The 20,198-nt window shown below is 39.7% G+C and overlaps 2 protein-coding genes across 4 annotated transcripts in view; one reads left to right on the forward strand and one right to left on the reverse strand.

Annotated features, from left to right (window-relative positions):
- Positions 1-9,758, forward strand: part of MUC16 (mucin 16, cell surface associated) — a 107,310-nt gene extending 97,552 nt beyond the window's left edge. The window contains exons 64-67 of the mRNA XM_077860055.1: positions 4,396-4,562; positions 6,219-6,260; positions 6,463-6,542; positions 7,479-9,758. Coding sequence (XP_077716181.1) covers positions 4,396-4,562; positions 6,219-6,260; positions 6,463-6,542; positions 7,479-7,577 — 388 coding nt within the window. The 3' untranslated portion in view covers positions 7,578-9,758. The remainder of the gene's footprint in view (positions 1-4,395; positions 4,563-6,218; positions 6,261-6,462; positions 6,543-7,478) is intronic.
- Positions 9,455-14,368, reverse strand: MBD3L1 (methyl-CpG binding domain protein 3 like 1). 3 transcript variants are annotated; one of them, XM_077860058.1, is made up of 2 exons: positions 14,232-14,368; positions 9,455-10,380 (listed from the first exon to the last, which is right to left on the reverse strand). In XM_077860058.1, the coding sequence occupies exon 2, from the start codon at positions 10,360-10,362 to the stop codon at positions 9,727-9,729; it is 636 nt and encodes a 211-aa protein (XP_077716184.1). In that variant the 5' UTR covers positions 10,363-10,380; positions 14,232-14,368; the 3' UTR covers positions 9,455-9,726. The 3 variants fall into 3 exon arrangements, with proteins under 3 accessions (XP_077716184.1, XP_077716182.1, XP_077716183.1); XM_077860056.1 differs by lacking the exon at positions 14,232-14,368 and adding an exon at positions 10,902-11,034; XM_077860057.1 differs by lacking the exon at positions 14,232-14,368 and adding an exon at positions 10,956-11,007.
- Positions 14,369-20,198: the final 5,830 nt, after the last annotated feature.

Here is a 20,198-nt window from a genome sequence, read left to right on the forward strand (position 1 = left end):
CCTATTCTGAACATTCAATATAAAAGGATTTTATACTCTGTGGTCTTTTGTGACTGACTCTTCCCCTGAGTGTAATGTTTCCCTGAGGTTCATCCATGTTGTAGCAATATAGTACTTTATTCCTTTTTTAATTACTAAATAATATTCTATAATATAGCTAGGCCACTTAAAAGGCTTTTCCTTTAAATCCAATTTAATTAACATATACTGTATTCTTAGTTTCCAAAGTAGAATTTAGTGATTCATCAGTTGCATATAACACCCAGTGCTCATTATGCCAAGTGCCCTCCTTAATGCCCAGTACCCAATTACCACATCCCCTCTCCCATCTCCCCTCCAGCAACCCTCAATTTGTTTCCCATAGTTACGAGTCTCTTATGGAGGCAAACCATAAGGGTGGCTATACCACTTTGTGTTTATCCATCCATTCATTGATGGACCTTGGGTTGTGGCCACTTTTTGTCTATTATGAATAATAGATCTATGATCATTCTTGTGTGAATTTTTGCATCAATTTGTGTTTTCAGTTCTCTTGGGCATATACTTAGGGCTGGTATTGTATGGTCATATGGTATTCTGTGGTAACTTTTGAGGAACTACTGAACTGTTTGCCATAGTGGCCCTACCATGCCCCATTCCCACAAGCAATATATGAGGGTTTCAAACTATCTAGATCCTCACCAACAATTGTTATTGTCCTCTTTTTACAATCATCCATATCATCCTAGTGGATGTGAAGTGGTACCTCACTGTGGTTTCATTTTGCCTTTTCCTAACAATTAGTGATGTTAAACATATTTGCATGGACTTATTGGCCATTTCTCTATCTTCTTTGGAGAAGAGCCTATTCTCTTTTCCCAGTTTTACATTGATTTTTTTTTTCATTGTTGGAGTTATAATCATTCTCTGTATGTTCTGATACTAGACCCTTATCAAATAAGTGATTTGCAAATATGTCCTTCCATTTGTTATGCTGCCTTTTTAACCTTTTTACCTGCTTGGTACTGCCTTTTGAAACACATTTTTAATTTTGACGACTCTCAATTTATCAATTTTTTTCTTTGGTTATTTGTAATTTTAGTTCTATATCTAAGAAACCATTGCCTAATCCAAATTCACAAATTTACACCAGGTTTTCTTCTGAGGTTTTTATAATCTTATCTCTCACATTTAGTCATTTGATTTATTTTGAGTTAATTTTTGTATATGTCGTGAGGTACAAATCCAACTTCATTCTTTTTTTAAATAAATTTATTTTTTATTGGTGTTCAATTTTCCAACATATAGAATAACACCCAGTGCTCATCCCATCAAGTGCCCCCCTCAGTCACCCCCACCCCCGCCCACCTCCCCTTCCACCACCCCTAGTTCGTTTCCCAGAGTTAAGAGTCTCTCATGTTCTGTGTGCATATCTAATTGTCTCAGTACGATTTGTTAAATAGACTATTCTTTCCCTTTTATCTTGGCACTCTTGTTGAAAATCAGTTGTCCATGATTGCATGAGTCTGTTTATGGATTCTAAGTTCTGTATATTTTTTAATTTTTTATTTAAACTCAATTTAGTTAACATATAGTGTATTATACGTTTTAGGGGTAGTATTTAGTGATTCTTCAGTTGCATATAACACCCAATGTTCATTACATCCCATGCCCTTCTTAATGCCCATCACCCAGTTACCCCATCGCCAACTCACCACCCCTCCAGCAACCCTCAGTCTGTTCCCTATAGTTAAGAGTCTCTTATGGCTTACTTCCCTCTCTGTTTTTATCTTATTTTATTTAATTTTTCCTTCCCTTTCCCTATGTTCAATTCCACTGACTATATGTCTATTCTTATACTAGTGGCCACTATTTTTATTACTATAGCTTTGTAGTAAGTTTTAAAATTGGGAAATGGAGTTCTCTAATTCTGTACTTTCTCCATATTGGTTTACCTATTTGAGGTCTCTTACAGCTCCATATGGATTTTAGAATCAGCTTGTTAATTTCTGTAAAAGAGCTGGGATTTTAATAGGGATTACATTTAATCTGCAGACCAATTTGTGGAATATTTTAAAAATAATAAGTCCCTAGTCCATGAAGATGGGATGCTCTTCCATGTATTTAGGCATTTCAAAATTTAGCAACATATTTTGTAGTTTTCAGTATACATATCTCACAATACTTTTAAGTTTATTTATTCTTAAGTGTTTTGTATTTTGTTCTTTGATGCTATTATGAATGGAATCGTTTTATGAATTTCACTTTAAGAACTAATTACTAGTGTATATAAATACAATTGATTTTTGAAGATTTTTAAAATTTTACTCATGGGAGACACAGAGAAAGAGAGAGAGAGACAGAGACACAGGCAGAGGGAGAAGCAGGCCCCATGCAGGGAGCCCAATGTGGGACTTGATCCCAGGATCCAGGACCACGCCCTGGGCCAAAGGCAGGCAGAGCCCCGCTGAGCCCCCAAGGGATCCCCACAATTGATTTTTGTATATTGGCCTTCTATCCTACATTCATACTGAACTAGCAGTTTTTAGTTTTGTGTGTGTATATTAGGATTTTCTATATTCAATAGTATGTCGTCTGTGAATAGAGATAATTTTACATCTTTCCTTCAAAACTGAATGCCTGTTCTTTGTTTTTCTTGCCTGTTTTATTAGAATTTCATTTATTAAAATGTAAATAAGATATGAAATGAGGGAAGACAACACTGTCTTGTCCCTAGTCATAGGAAAAAATTTTTAGTCTTTCATCATTGAGTATGGTTTTATCTGTGGGTTTTTCATGAATGCTATTTTTCAGGTTGAGCCACTTTCCTAGTTTGTTTAACTTTTTTTGTTTGTTTAATCATGAAGAATGTTGTATTTTTTCAAATTCTTTTTTTTTTTGGATATGTCTGACATTGTGTGGTGTTTGTCCTTTATTCTATTAATATGCTCTATTACACTGATAATTTTTTTCAGATATTAAGCCAACCTTTTAGCTAGAGTTGAGAGATTAAGACCTTTTCAAGTATTCACATGGGGGAATCCCTGGGTGGCTCAGTGGTTTGGCGCCTGCCTTTGGCCTGGGCATGGTCCTGGAGTCCCTGGGTACGTCCCGCATCGGGCTCCCTGCATGGAGCCTGCTTCTCCCTCTGCCTGTGTCTCTGCCTCTCTCTGTGTGTGCCTTTCATGAATGAATGAATGAATAAATAAATAAATAAATAAATAAATAAATAAATAAATAAATAAAATCTTTTTAAAAAAAAGAAGTATTCACACAGCCCCACACACTTGTGACCTTCTAGATCCCCACAGACACATTGGAGTTTTCCAAACCCCTCAGAGACATCTCTTTCCCCACTTAAAAATATTTTTTTTTGGCTCACCTCTTGCCTACCCTAACTGGTATGGCTCCCTCAGTCAGCTGCCATGTTAAACAACTACCACTGATTGTTTTTGGCAAGTGCCCTGGGGATAGGCTGTCCTCACTGACAAAGCTGTGAGTCAAATAAAGACAATCCCTAGAAATGGGGCTTTTTAAAGGAATCTCCAGACAAGTCAACTATTGAAAATTCCCTACCCTCATGGGGTTTATGTTGCAGTTGCAATAACAAGAATGGGCAATTGAAAATGGGAATGGATCTTTTGGGGATCTCCAAAAGATTATGGCTGCTAAGCTGCTGGTTTTCTAAGCTACCATGGTTCTCAGACTGCTGGCTTTCAAAGTTTCTGGGGATATTATGAGAGCAGGATGTGAATAATGGAAGTTCTAATGCCATAAAGCTTGTTCCCTTTACTGAGATTCAGCCATTTTTTTCTTTTTTTTTTTTTAATTTTTTTTTATTTATTTATGATAGTCACAGAGAGAGAGAGAGAGAGAGAGAGAGGCAGAGACACAGGCAGAGGGAGAAGCAGGCTCCATGCACCGGGAGCCTGATGTGGGATTCGATCCCGGGTCTCCAGGATCGCGCCCTGGGCCAAAGGCAGGCGCCAAACCGCTACGCCACCCAGGGATCCCCAGCCATTTTTTTCTTAACTAAATGATCCTCAGATTGTTGCAAGCCTTTGGTTAATTTCTAGACTTCTGAAAAAGTTGATTTTGATCATTCTTGCCAATGTTCTCAATGATTTTATGAATTTCTGGAAGGCCTTACTCCAAATATTTCAAAAATTTTCTCCCCATGGCTATTTATTTATAAGCTAATTAAATTAAATTAAATGACATGTTAAGCTTCTCATTCACACTAGCGTATTTTAAGTGCTCAACAACAATATGGGGCTGTTAATGACTGTATTTTGATATTGTAGACACAAATGTTTGTATCATTGCAGAAAGTTCTTTTGGATAGGACCTAGAAGCAGGGAACCTGGAAGCAGGGTAGAATTCAAGATATCCTTGTTCATCCCTCTTGCCTTCCAGGTCTCTCCCCCACAGCAACCACACTGGGGTGGACTCTGTGTGTAACTTTTCACCATTGGCTCGGAGACTAGACAGAGTTGCTATCTACTTGGAGTTCCTGAGGCTGACCAAAAATGGTACCCAACTGCAGAACTTTACTCTGGACAGAAACAGTGTCCTTGTGGATGGTAAGGCTTCCTAGTCATTGGGCCAGGACAGGGGACTAGGTACCAACCTCCACATGTGGGGCCTTTCCTGAGAATCTGTAGACCTGGGATTGAGTCAGCATTAAACTTTTTTAGGCTGGCAGGAGGTGGCATAGCTCCTCAGGCTTTACCCACCACTGAGGGAGAGGCCCTTTTCTCCCCAATAAAATATTGGAGATACTTGCCTTCTTAGAGATAGCTCTGTATCCTCCGGCTGATCACTTTCCCTCTCTGTAATTCTGTTTCTCATCCCTGTACTGAAAGTCACTTGGCCAGTGGTCAGTGAGGGACTCTAGCTCCGAGCTATACGTGAACCAGCCTTGACAGGCATAGGGGATGGACCTGTTTTCTCCAAGATAGACTATATAAAAACAGGCAATGGACCTGATTTGGTCCATAGTCTATAGTTTGCCAAGTTCTGTTCTAGATCAGCACCATGCAGCAGAACTTTCTGCAACGATGAAATGTTCTGTATCTGTGCCATCCAGAGCAGTAGCCACATGCAACTATTGTGTACTTAAAGTCTGGCTATTTTTTTTTAATTTTTTTTTTAATTTTTATTTATTTATGATAGTCACACAGAGAGAGAGAGAGAGAGAGAGAGGCAGAGACACAGGCAGAGGGAGAAGCAGGCTCCATGCACCGAGAGCCCGATGTGGGATTCGATCCCGGGTCTCCAGGATCGCGCCCTGGGCCAAAGGCAGGCGCCAAACCGCTGCGCCACCCAGGGATCCCCCTAAAGTCTGGCTATTATGACTGGCTTTTGCAGTTACTGATTTTTAATGTTACTAAGGTACCATATTTTTAAAATTTTGTTTAATTCAGATTATTTTTAATTTAAGAAGCCACTTGGAGCTGCTCCATATTGGACAGCACATCTATAAAAAGTTGACTGGGGAGAAGTTGTACAGTAGGGGGACCTGAAACTCTCCCCCATGCCTGGTGAATGCTATGTGTCCCTACCCTCAATGGGGTTTATGTTGCAGTTGCAATAACAAGAATGGGCAATTGAAAATTATAAATTATTTGGTGTGAAATAATTCATACTTGGGAGTGGGGATCAGAAAAGCCTTCTTGGAAGAAATTACATTGTACCTGAATCCTGGAAAATGAGTATAAAACAATTTGGTGAAGGAGAAGGGGTGAGTATTTTTCTAGGCAGAGAAGAGAGCATTTGAGTGGGAATTTACAAAGTTAGAGAGATCACTTGGGCTTGCCAACTATGATGACCCATTCTCTCAATCATCATAAGATGGCCTAGCCCAATTTCAGTCCTCCATCCTCATGGGATGAGGTATGAATTTGATTGATTTATTATACTCCTGTAGTGTGATACTTGAATTATGTAGCAAAGTATCCTCATTTTTCAGAGAAAAATGGATGAACATTATGATTTTTACTTTAGGATTCCAGTGAAAATAGGAATGAAGCAAGGATGACAAGTGCTGATAATTGATACATTGGATGAAATATTGTTTTAATATTTAATTTTAAACAATATTGTTTTAAATCATATGTTTATGATAGTGTTCTGTTTTTCTGTATATTTGAAGAGTTTTATTTAAAAAGCATAAAGCAAAACAAAACAAAAAAGCATAAAACACACTCACATGCATTCTCCATTTCATTCACTTGCAGGATATTCTCCCAACAAAAACGATGTCTTGGCTGAGAATTCTGGTAAGCCTCCAAGAAACCCCAGCCCAGGATGGGGAAAGAATGTCTTAAGCTGTCCCTAGTCAAAGAAAACCATGTACCCAGAGTCTTGATAATGATGAAAACTGGACACCCCATGTCAGGGACTATTAGGCACAGTACAGGGACAATAGGAACCCTGGGGGGAATGACAAGAGGTGGCTCACATCAGCACTTGTCTCCCCAGATCTCCCCTTCTGGGCCATCATCCTTATCTGCTTGGCGGGATTGCTGGTACTCATCACATGCCTGATCTGCTGCTTCCTGGTAAGTAAAGAAGGGTTGCTTGTCTTTTAACAATTGGGTTATAAGAGTTCTGTCATCTAGCCCCACAATGGCATACTAATTCAGCAATAAAAATGAGTGAATTATAAATATTGCACTGTCATGCATAAATCTCAAAATAATAATGTAGAGTAAAGGAAGCTCAGACAACAATAAGTATGTAGTATATGATCCTGTTTATAAACAAATTGTAGAATGCGAGCTAATCTACAGGGATATTGGTCAGATCAGTGGTTGGAGCAGGGAAGGAGGAATTACAAAGGAGCATAGGACACTTTTGGAGAGGACGAGCATTCCTTGTCTTGATTGTGGTGATGGTTTGAGGAGTTATAATCAAAACTTATCAAATGGTTTGCTTTACTACATGTAAACAGTTCATTGTATGCCAGTTATACCTCCATTAAGCTACAGTGTGTGTGTGTGTGAGTGTGTGTCTGTGTGTGTCTGTGTGTGTGTGTGTGTGTGTGTCTGTGTAGGGAGGGGAGGGAAGGAGGGAGGGAGAGATATGAATGGGATATCAGAGAAAAGGGTAGAAAAATAGAGTTAGGGTCACCCAGGTAGCTCAGTGGTTGAGTGTCTGCCGTTGGCTCAGGTCGGGATCCTGGGGTCCTGGGATTGAGTCCCGCATTGGGTTCCCTACAGGGAGTCTGCTTCTCCCTCTGTCTATATCTCTGCCTTTGTGTGTGTGTGCGTGTGTGTGTGTCTCATGAATAAATAAATAAAAACCTTTAAATGTATATATTAAGAATAGGGTTAAAGGGAAGAAAGAAGAGAAAGAGATAAAAGAGGGACAAGGCATGAGAGAAAATGAAGTGGAAAGGGTTGACAGACATACAGAGAGCAGCAGGCCTCTGTGGCTTTGGCCACCCCCATCCTGTGGTCCCAGGCCATTCTCATGCCCTCTCCTTCCCCTCACAGGTCACTGTCTGCCGGCGGAAGAAGGAGGGAGAATACGAGGTGCAGCAGGACAGCCTAGGCTATTACCTGCCACACCTAGACCTGAGGAAGCTACAGTGAGAGCTCTGCCTGAGGCTCCAACGGAGCTTGGCTGAAACAACAATAAACCACATTGGTCAGACACAGTCTCTGGGCCCTTCTTGACTTGGCCCCTTACGAGTTCACAGGAGACCAAGACAAAAGGTGAAGGTCCCCTTTCACTAGGTCTTGAAGGACAATTGCAATTCTGTCTTTTGGTTTCATGCCATTTCACTTCTCAAGGGCAACAGAACTGGCAAGAGGCCTAGATGTGGTCATTGTGTAAAATCAACATTCCACCTCCATGAGAGACTTCTCTTCCTAGAAACCTTGGAGCACACCTCCCCTTGGCTCTGTGTCAGCCATTGCACCCATCTCCATTCCTCCAATATTTCCCCACTCCCAAAGTTAACCCAACTCTGTCTCATTCTCTGAAGCTCAGGTTCACCGGGACTTCTAGACCAGTCTGCTTCAGTGGCTCCTCTTCCCTCCTGGGTACTCCAAGATGGGAAATAGTCCAAGAAAGAACAAGCAGTGGGTCAGAAATGACTCTGCAATTGATGTTAGGACTTGGAGCTGAAATCACTAGGATCTGGGAAGCCTCAGTCCCAGAGAAATACCAAGGCTTGAGAGACATAGTGTCTGCTTTGGATATAGAGACAAAGAACACCCAATGTGGAAAAAATTCTGAGGAAAAAGCTAGACAGTTTTTCTTCATCTTTCTCTGCACTGACTCCAACTAGACAGAGCAGGGGCTTCCCAGCAAGGAGTGCTCAATGAGCCGGGCACGAGGCAAGCTGTGCTGTCCTGCTTTGGGTTTGTGAGAATAGTTGGCATGATCTCTACACGTTTTGCAGACCACAGCTGAAGACGCCCAAGGGCAGAGAAGTCACAGCAATGCCACCCATTCAAACTTACTTGGTATGAGCTTCACATCCTCAGTCTTAAGCAGCCATTCTCTGAGAATGCCTTCTCTGGAGATTATAATAAAGATAACAAGAGCTATCATTATTGACTACTTAATATCTACTATGCAACATGAGTAGCAAGTTCTGTGTGCATTTTCTTACACTCACTGTCCTTGAGAGCTGCATTCCCATTTTATAGCTAATGATATGGAGGCTCAGAAATACTAAATAACAAGGAAGGAAAAGAATTCCTAAGAACCTAAATTAAACACCTCACCCACACTGTCTGTCAAAGAAAAAGATAAAAACACTCTCTAAAATATGGACAGACTCAATGTTGACCTCCACAGGCCTTCAGTCAAAGAACCAGTAAAAGGATGTACATCAGGAAGCAGAGATGTGAACCCAGAAAAACATAACAGGACTCATGAGGAAAAGAAGAAATTCAGTGTATCGAAATCAAATTAGTTTTAAAACAAGATGATAAAACACATTCTAAAATTCCAGATGCATATCATATGGAAGAATAGAGAAGATTCCGTTTTATAATAATTCCTTTTTAGGGAAGATAGAAATACCTCAAATATTATTTTTTAATAACTCATTCTGAGAAACTGATGAATCCATGACACCAAAGTACTAATGATGAAAAGGATTTGAATATTACCACAGGTTGCTCAAGCGCATTGACCATTAAATTCCAATGGGCAATGGCTCAGTGATAGATTAATGAAGCTGAAAACAGTCTCTCTTGACATCATGATCCCCAAAATGGCACATCAGTTTTCATGAATCGAATTTCCAACACACAGATAGTTTTTTAAAAGTGAAAAGTCTGGTATTTCCTTGTATTGAACTCTGAATTAACATGTGACGAAGAACAGAAAATAGAGACCTACAGATATCTTCTTTGAGAGCATAGATAGAACAGCTTTAAAGAAATATTTTGTTGGGATCTGCTGGAATATAACACAAAAAGAACAGTCCGCTTCGACAAGGCCTATTTTACCGACTGTGAGGGCAAACACTAAATAATCCCAAGGCTTTGATTACTCTCTGTTGACTTTACAACACAAACAATATACAAAGTAAGGGAAGATAAGAGTACAACATGGAAAAGAAAGATCTCCTTTCTCGCATGAAGCCCAATCTTGCAGCTCAAAAAGATCCCTGTCTCGATTGTCTATGTCACACAAAATAATTTAATACAAGAAAATTACCGGTGCATATTAATAAGTCAAGGGCTTGGAACACGAAGACAACATGGACACTGCAAAGAGGCATTAATAAAGTGCTGTGCTGCATTTCATCTGCACCAGCTTCTCTTTCTTTTCGTGGTGTTTTTTGGAATGTCTTTCTTGGTCCCTCATATTCTCTGTCTCTTTAGCGAACCTGTCTACAGCCAGTGCCATGGCCAACCTTTGTCTTGCTGTCTTCACTTTCCTGTCCTGTTTCCTGATATCTTCCTCAGTCACCAGAAATTGTTTGCACAGGAGCTGTGGGATAGTCAGGCCAGCTCCTGGAATCAACTTTGCCAAATCTGAAGACCCGGCAGGGGTGGGTATGGGGCTAGAGTTCAGACCCCCTGCAAGAACACCTGGCAGATAGTCACCTGTGCATGTAGGTGCAAGTTTTTGTAAGATTTTCGCAAGATCCAAAGTGCTTAATGGCTCCCCTGTGCTGCTGCAGGCCTGGAGACCTTGCAGCCTCTTCTGCCAGTACACCTGTTGGGGCTTGTCCAGAGTTTCCTCCCAGTGATGGCATCTGACCTCATTGCCACGATGAGATGTGATTCTGGTAACTGGCCTCTTGAATATGTAACTGGACATCCTCAAAGGGATTGAGACACTTAAGCAAGACTTTAGTTTGGATTGGTTTCCACAATCACGTTTCTTTCTCTGTGGAGGCTTGACCATCATACTTCTTTTCCTTTTACCCTATAAAAATAAATCATGAGATTGGGCTAAAATGATAAATGAAGGCTGACTTCTTAGGAGCATCGTATGGGTTATCTTGTACTTCTTCCTTCCTTCTCTACCTCTGGGGATAGATCTGATCTGTGTCCTGGGATGTCATCGGAGATGAACCTCGAAAGTTCAAGGTCAAAATTTAGGACCTGCTCCAGATCATTTCTCCTTCACCATCATGTAAGGCCCTCTCTTTTATGATTTATTCTTATTTGTCCTTGTCACTTTCAACCACACAATTCCTGGTACTCCTTCCCTGGATAACGGTGTCCAGTCTTTTTCTAAATCTCTAGCCCCATCATCCTTCTGTGTTGTGTGACTATTCATTTGGTTGACCCATTGACTACTTGGTTTTCATAGCTCCTTCAGAGCTTACACCAATATTGAAATTATCATCTGCCCAACACTTAGCAACTCACTCCCATATCCCAGACTTTACATCAACCCACATGGTCGTGGTCAAAAATAAATAATTCAGAAAACATACTTACCCATCAAAAATTCCTAATTTTTTGTTTTCATTGAAATGCTCATACAATAGTTACCTGTCCTGCAAGATCGTAAGTGATGCCAGATCACCATAACCTCACCTTACTTTGTCTCCTATTCCTATCAATCCTGGATTCCATGGTCTATGATCTCAATAATTCCCTTGGAATAATCCAGAATTCCTTAACACTCATCATATCTGCCTTGTAAAATTTCAAATCTGGAAGACCCTGGCTATGTGCCATGTCATAGCTACTGTTAGTCTTGTGGTAACTGCTGAGAAGAGCACACATACTTTGGTACCACTATAAATCCAAAATCTTCTGCATCCACTGCAAAGCATCCATAATGCCTGGAAACTTTATTTTTATGTGTTGGCATATTTATTCCTTGGTTTTTCACAAAGCTTATTTCAAGCTTTTTACTTTTCTTTTTTACTTCATCCATATCCAAGATCCCTTAACTTGCCTGATATTTCACAGAGAAAGGGCTCCTTCTACTCCCTCTGTTTCATTGTGAATCACTGAGAAAAGGTCATCTCCATCGTGTGCCTCTGGGGCCTCATCTTCACCTCCTCAGACCACCTCACTCTTCCATCTGCCCTCACCATTCTGTGGGCCTTTCTGGATAAGGCCACAATGATTCCTTTGACCCAGGAGGAGCTTTTTAGTATTCATATGGCAACACCTTTAAGTGGAAAACCTACGTTTGCAACAACTTAGATATGTGAATCCTATTTTACAGTTGTGAATAGTATACAATCTAAATACAAAGAAAGTACATCTGACAAAATTCAACTCTCAAATTGAGACTGCGCTGTACATGGAAAGAGCTGGATTTCTTTTTTTTTTTTTTTTTTTCCAGAAACAGATTTTTAATGAAACAGATATAAGTAATTTACTTGATATGAGAGTGAATTCAAAATAACAGTCATAAAGACGTTCGCCAAGGTCAAAAGAGCAATGCATGAGCAAAGGATTTCTTTTTTTTTTTTTTTTATGTTTATTTTTTTTTTATTTTTTTTTTATTTTTTTTTATTTTTATTGTTTTTTGGGTTTTTAAATTTTTTTTTTTTTATTGGTGTTCAATTTACTAACATACAGAATAACACCCACTGCCCGTCACCCATTCACTCCCACCCCCCGCCCTCCTCCCCTTCTACCACCCCTAGTTCGTTTCCCAGAGTTAGCAGTCTTTACGTTCTGTCTCCCTTTCTGATATTTCCCACACATTTCTTCTCCCTTCCCTTATTTTCCCTTTCACTATTATTTATATTCCCCAAATGAATGAGAACATATAATGTTTGTCCTTCTCCGACTGACTTACTTCACTCAGCATAATACCCTCCAGTTCCATCCATGTTGAAGCAAATGGTGGGTATTTGTCATTTCTAATAGCTGAGTAATATTCCATTGTATACATAAACCACATCTTCTTTATCCATTCATCTTTCGTTGGGCACCGAGGCTCCTTCCACAGTTTGGAAGAGCTGGATTTCTGATACTCAGTACACAGGCAAAAATGTGAGCTATCCCTATTAATTTTTACATTGATTGCATGCACAGGTGAAAACATCTTGTTACAGTGTTTTAAAATCCATTATTAAAATTCATTTCACATGTTTGTTTTTATCTTTTTTTTTGTTTTTTTTTGTTTTTTTTTTGTTTTTGTTTTTATCTTTGTAAAGGTGGCTACTAAATAAAAATTTAAATTCCATAATATAGAGTGCTTAGTGGTCCTACTGACAGCACGGCTCAAGGCATGTGTAAAAATAAAGCCCAGAGCAAAATGTCTGGGAAAACTTTTCCCAAGGAGAGGAGTGTATCTCGACCCCATAGCAAGATGCAGTGTGCCTCAGCACACACACCCTGAAGTAGACATTGTCTCAGAGTACTACCACTACTTCTCAAATGCCATGAGGTTGCACCCTCACACAGCCCAAACTGGACTTGATCTCAAGAGAGACATCCAAAGTCCATATAATTTACCAATTAAGAAGAGCCAAAGCAGAAACCATGAGTCAAAATTTTTTGTGACTTGCCCACCATTGGCCTCTATTGTAAATACAATTTGTTTGGGGAACTTCTTCAGGGAGGGTCATTTTAAAAATACACAATAAATCTAAATGAGAATCATTCTAACCAATAAATGAAAATAAGAGGATAGAACACAAATATCATTATTATCAAATCACTATTGGATTTGTGAGTCAGGGAACAGACGAGACTGGATTAATGTGGACTCTTAGGCTGATTCTGATTACATGGCTGTGAGATTGATCGTGTTGCACTAGGACTTGTGGAACATGCAAGCCCTATTTAACTACCACAGCTGGCCAACCAGACCAGTTGGTGCTGGCCAATCCCCTGGCTCCACCCCTCTGACAATACCTGGAGGATTTTCCCAATATCCCACTCTACCACTGCATTCTTCTACCCGCTACCAGCCAAGGAAACATTTTCTCCAAGGTTCATGTTCTGTGTGTTTACCCAGCTCTGGAGGTGACACTTCTCTCCCAGGTGAAGGAAAGAATCAAGGTGCAGGCCATGGGAGCTGCAGAGATTGGACAAGGACTAAGATTCGCTGACACAGAGAAAAGAATCTATAGTGTGCAGGGGTGTCAGGGTCTAAGAAGAAGCTCCAGTGATTCCTGGATAGAATCAGAGAAGAGGGTGCCAGACAGAGCAGGTATGTTTGGGTGTGATTTTGCTAGGGAATATCAGTAGGAAGACATGTGCAACATAGGCACTGCATTCACAAATGTGGTTCATTCGTTTATCTGTCGTTTGTAATGGAGTGTTTTCTACATACATCAAGGCACTAGTTCCTGCCCTCGGGAGCCTACAGTCAGTGCCAGAAGAATTTATAAATTTTATTTATAATATACAGATATAACACTTGAAATATGTTAGGTGCTCCAAGCATCTTTCAAATACTAACGCCTTTAATGATTCTCCATGACCTTATAGTTACACTTGTTATTATGCCAATGGCAGATGGAGAAACTGAGGCACAGACAAGTAAGTCACTCATCCAAGGTGAAATGCCTAATAAATGGTAGAGTTGGACCCCAGGCCCATTTTGAGGAGTATCCTGTGCTATGTCTCTTTATTATAATTCTCATCTCTGAGTTTATTCATCAGATACATGTGTCACCAACCCACAGATGTTGCAGATATAATCTCATGTACACCTGGTGATGTCAAAAGGAAGTAGTTACTAGCATGAACCCCATTATGCATTTTGGGAGACTGGAGAGGTCCCCAGTGGCACAAAGGCTTTTCCAGAATAAGAAACTGACAGAAAAAAAGAGAACTGAACTCAGCTCTGACCTCCAAGCTGGGACCCTGGTTACATTTTCAAGGAGCGGTGGGGGTGGGCTGTGTTGGATATTTGTGTACAGTTATGGAGATAACACAACCAAGGAGGGTGAGCAGTCAATAGCCCAGTGGGGGTCTTGAGTGGGTTTCAGTGAAGGAAGGGGCCCAGGAAATGGAATCTTGGAAGTAATCTCAATTCCTTGGTGACAGAACCCAACAGAATTCTGGTCACAAGGCACCCACATTCTAGAGACAGTCCCTCATCCAACTCACTTGACCAGAGATGCTCAATAGAGCAACATGTGGTCCTGTTGTATCCCTAACTTTCCAAGGCTCTGGCCTCAGAAGAGCCAAGAGTGAGAGCCTTACTCGTCTCTATAGACATTGGCTCCTTATTTCTAACACCTCTGGCCATTTGGTACAGAGTACTCTAAGGTAATACAGGACAGCTCAGGACAGGTCAGTCCAGGCCCAGCCACAACTGTGATCCAACCAGGCAGCCCATGCCCTTTACACCTTCCTATGTATGTTGGGGGATTAGGGGGAGTAAGGCAGGAAATGAGGAGGGGAGGCCTTCCTGGGCAGGAGTAGGTTGTTATTTGTAGGAAACCTGGCAGTCTGTCATGTTCATACCCCAGCTCATGGCTGGTGGGATGGAAAGGTGAGTTCTGGGTACCAAGGACCTCTACCCATGTTAATCCCAACCCTCAAGGTGTCATCTTGGTTTCTCCCTGGCTAGAGGTCTATGAAGATGCTCTTCGGTGTGCTGGATCCTGGGAGCAGAACCAGAGTCCTCATTTTCTCCTCTGGTGTTCTCCAAGAGGACCCCTGAAGCCTCCTCCTCAGTTACACTTCAAGAGCTTTAAGAATTAAAATGAGTCCAAGAGGAAATAGGGATTCAGGTTTTATCTCGTAAATTTTAATAAAAATAAATTTTTATTAAAATAAAAATAATAAATTAAAAATAAATTTTATTTAAATTCAATTAATTAACATAATGTATTATTGGTTTTGGAGGTAGAGGTCAGTTATTTATCAGTCTTATAAAATACCTAGTGCTCATTACAGGTGCCCTCCTTAATGTTCATCACCCAGTTACCCCGTCCCCCCACTCTTCTCCCCTCCAACAAACCTCAGTTTGTTTCCTATGATTAAGAGTCTCATGATTTGTATCCATCTCTGATTTTGTCTTGTTTTATTTTTGCTTCCTTTCGCCTATAATCCTGTGTTGTTTCTTAAATTCCACATATGAGTGAGATCATATAATTGTCTTCCTCTGATTGACTTAACTTTGTTTGCATAATATCCTCCAGTTCCATCCATGTTGTTGCAAATGTCAAGATTCCACTTTTTGATGGCTGAGTAGTATTCCAGTGTGTGTGTGTGTGTGTGTGTGTGTGTGTGTGTGTGTGTGTATTTTGGCTCAGGTCATGATCTCAGGGCCCTGGGATAGAGCCCCATGTCAAGCCTTGTGTGGGGCTCTGAGCTCAGTGGGGAGTCTACTTGAAGATTCTCACCCTCTCCCCCTCCTCAACCCATGTGTGTACACACTTGTGCTCTCTCTCTTTCTCTCTCTAAAATAAACATTTAAGGAAAAAGAAAAAAAATTTCACTTTCTTGAGTTTGAGAATCAACATCTTCATCTAAAAAAAGTATATTATGGATTCTATTCCAACTTTATTACACTGAATCAAATATTTGGGGTGAAAATAAGTTCTTTACAATATTGTAACCATTGATAAATACAAGTTTGTTTTTACTTAATCATGGATTTTATTTCCTTTTTAATGTTTTATCATTTTTTCATATTATCTATTTCATTTGCTTTAGAATTTATTGACATTATTATTGTCATTATTACCTTCTGATTCCTCTGAGTTTATGTTCCTCTTCTTTTTAAAAAATTCTTGAGATGGGAGCTTAGATTAATGATTTCAGACATTCCCTCTTAACTAATGTAAGCATTTAGAGCTGTAAATTTCCCTCTATGCACTGCTTTATCTGCATGCCACAGATTTTGATATGTTGTATTATTTTCATCTTTTTAAAAATTCATTTGAGAGTGCCTGTTGAACCATAGATTATTTATAAATGGATTAATTTCCAGTTATTTGGAGACTTTCTTGTTATTTTTATGTTCTTGATTTAAGGATGATTCCATTGTGGTCAGGGAATATACCCTGTATGATTTCAATTTGTTAACATTTGTTTTATCACCCAGTACCTGTTCTATCTTGGTGGATGTTCCATGGGAATTTGATAAGAATCTGTGTTCTGTAGTGGTTTGTTGCAATGTCCTATAAATGTCAACTGACTGTTCTATAAATGTTGATTGGATACTGATATTAATGACATCATTCAATTGTTCAATTCTATATCTTTGTTGACTTTTTGTCTTGTAGTACCATAAATTTATTAGGGAGATGTTCAAGTCCACAGTTAGAATTTTGGATCCCTCTACTTTTCCTTCTGGTTATATTAGTACTTTTTTTAGATTTTGATTTTATTATGAACACTTTCAAGAATACAGAAATTAAAAGAATTTTACAGTGAATGATTGCATACTCATCACATAGATATTACCATTAACGCCTTGTTATACTTGTTTTAGCATATAGCTATCACCTATCATTAATAAAACCACCTTATGTTTTGATACATTTCTCTCTTTCTCTTTTTCAGCTTTATGGAGATAGGATTGACAAACAAAAAATGTATATATTTAGGTTGTACAATGTGTCTTTTTTATGGTGTACAATGTGATATATCGGTTTTTGATTCACATATTTTGATTCTCTATTGTAATCAAGGTCTTCTTGGTGGAAAGATTCTTTTATCCTCAAGTAATGCCCTTGTCCCTAGCAATTTTCTTTGATCTGAAGTCTACTTTTGGCATGCTCTTTCTCCAGCTCCTACTTCTTCAAGATTCTCCCTCTGTCTTTAATTCAGAGAATAAGGGATGCCACGTGCCCACCACTGGAAGGGAGTGGAAGTTTAGACTCCCACTCCATCTCTACTGACAAGATGCCAGCTGGAAAAGGGAATGCAACCCTGGTTTGCCTGCTGATTTCCCATGGGTGTGCGAATGACCAGATTTCCTACTCATTCTCCCCTCACATTGATCCAGAAGGCTATCTTCTACCACACCAGCAGGAGACAAAGAAACACTGTGTCCACTGATGCTGCCAGTGAAATAGGAAAGCACCCAGCTGGGATGTCTGCTGTTGCCCAGTAGGTAGCAAGAGTCCAGGTGTCTGGCTTGCTCTTTGTTGTTGTTGCTGGCAGGACAGTAAAGTGTGTTCCTGGGGCACTTGCTGCTGCTGAATCAGGGAGTCAGTAGACCATCAGCAGGTAAGAAAGTACCTGCCTCTGCTGCCTGATGCTGATGGTAGGAAATAGGTGTCTATACTCCCACTCCATTTCACTGACAGCACAGAGTTTAGGTGGGGTAGAGTGGGTAAAAAATGTTTCTGTCCTGCTGAGTTCCATGACCTGACCCTTTAGCCAGAGAGAACATGTTTTTCTAAGAGCTTTTAATTTCCCTGTGTCTGTTGGTGATGCCAAGTTACAGACATCTCAGTGATGAGAATAATGGGGAAAATGGAAAATTCTAATAAAATTTAAGGAACTTACTGTGTGTCATTCCTCAGGTGCTGAGGTCCTTAGCCAATCTACCTTCTTATTTCCATCTTCTAGTCTTTATACAATTATTTGTTAAATTTTTCCCAAGGCTTTTGATTGTATTTATCAGGGAGAAGCAGGGAAAAGTGAGTCTATACCATTTTGTTCAAAACCAGGAGCCACATTTTTTTTTTTACTATTTGTGTATTTCTTTTCTTTTTTACTAATTGGGTATTTCTTAAGGTTTTGCTTCATATTTTTCATGTTTTGTTGACCTAATAAAGGAGTTCTTTTCTCTATTACAGTTTCAACTTGTTATCCTCAGGTATAAAAAGCTTCTTATATATTGGTCTTGTATGCAGTCACCATGATGAGCTTACTGATTATAAATCAAATTGTGATGGGGTGCCTGGTGGCTCAGTTCGCTAAGTGTCTGACTCTTGATTTTGGCCCAGGTCATCATCTCAAGGTCATAAAATCCAGCCCTGTGTAGGGTTCAGTGCTTAGCTGGGAGTCTGCTTGAGATTCTCTCTCTCTCTCTCTCTCTCTCCGCCCCCCTCCCATCCCACCTGTGCACTCTTTCTAAAAAAAATAAAATAGGGGACGCCTGGGTGGCTCAGCGGTTGACCGTCTGCCTTCAGCCCGGGGCGTGATCCTGGAGTCCCGGGATCGAGTCCCGCGTCGGGCTCCCTGCGTGGAGCCTGCTTCTCCCTCTGCCTGTGTCTCTGCCTCTCTCTCTTTCTCTGTGTCTCTCATGAATAGATAAATAAAATATTTTAAAAAAATAAAAAATAAATAAAATAAAATAGAAATCAAATTGTGAGTAGAACTTCTAGGATTTCCTGGGCAGATGATTTTGTCATTAGGAACATTAATGATGCTGTAGATATCCTTGTCCTGGTCTCATATAGACTGAGAGTTATTCCAGTTCTTAACCATTAGTGATTTCTATGGGCTGAAATGTGCACCACCTCCTCCCTTCACAATTCCTATGTTGAAGCCCTAACTCCCAGTATCTCAGAATGTGGCTGTATTTGAAGATAGGTCTTTATAGAGCTAATTAAGGTAAAATTGGGTCTTCAGGGCAGTCCAAGTGACTGGTATCTTTATAAGAAGAGGAAATTTGGACAGAGATATGGACAGAAGCAAGACCATGTGAAGACACAGGGGGAAAACAACCATCTACAAGCCAAGGAGAGAGGCCTGAAAGAGATTCTTCCCTCATGATCTTCAAAAGGAACCAACTCTGCTGACACACTGACTTCAGAATTCTAGCCTCCAAACTGCAAGAAAATCAATTTCTGTTGTTTAAACCACCAAGTCTGTGATACTTTGTTATGGCAGCCCCAGGAAACTCCTACAAGTTTTTTTTTTTTAAGATTTTATTTATTTATTTATGAGACACACAGAGAGAAGGCAGAGAGAGAAGCAGGCTCCTCACAGGGAGCCCAATGTGGAACTCAATCCTGGAACTCCAGGATCATGCCCTGAACCAAAGGCAGACGCTCAACCACTGAGCCACTCAGGCGTCCCTCTCCTACAGGCTTTAACGCCCTTTTAAGATTTCCCAAATTAAGGAATGCCTTTCCATTCTGTGCATTCTATATTAGAAATGGATACTATGTTTCTCAAAAATATTTTTACTATGGAAAAAAGGCACATAACATAAAACTCATCCTGACATTTGTCAAGTGTACATTATAATAATATCAACCACATGCGCATTATTGTGCAACAGATGCAGAACCACCCGCTCTCATCCTGCATGACTGAAGCTCTACTCCCCATCACTCCCTACTCCCAGCCCCTGGCACCCATCATTTTACTTTGTTCCTATGAGTTTGACTATTTTAGATACCTCATATAATCATGCAGTATTTGTCATTTTGTGACTGATTCATTTCACCTAGTATGATGTCCTCAAGGTTCATGCATGTTGTAGCATATGACAGGATTTCCTTCTCTTTTAAGACTGAATAATATTCCATTATATGAACACACCACATTTTCATTATTCTTTCATCCAACAATGTACAATTAGATTGTTTCCATCTTTTGGCTATTGTAAATACTGCTGCAGTGCATTTTTCTCTAATGTTTTCCTGTCACTCAGTGAGACTGAAAAAGAAAATTCTTACATACATTAGCTAATGTAACAAATTACCTTTGTAAATTTCTAAAGTTTAAATATTTGCCACTCTACAGATAAATTTTGCCTAATTGTGATTTGTGTTGATTTCTGTTCATTAATAATTTAAGATTTTTTCATCAAATATTTTTTCATAATGGCTTTTTGTGTGTTCAGGAAGTTTGCATATGATTTGAGAATTTCCTAATTCTTTTTTTTTATTTTTTTTA

The sequence above is a fragment of the Canis aureus genome, chromosome 19, assembly GCF_053574225.1.
Source record: "Canis aureus isolate CA01 chromosome 19, VMU_Caureus_v.1.0, whole genome shotgun sequence".
Lineage (NCBI taxonomy): Eukaryota > Metazoa > Chordata > Mammalia > Carnivora > Canidae > Canis > Canis aureus.

What these genes read in the sequence shown, in the direction of transcription:
- MBD3L1 (XM_077860058.1), bottom strand. Translation starts at nt 10,362, where the DNA reads ATGATGGTCAAGCCTCCACAGAGAAAGAAACGTGATTGTGGAAACCAA.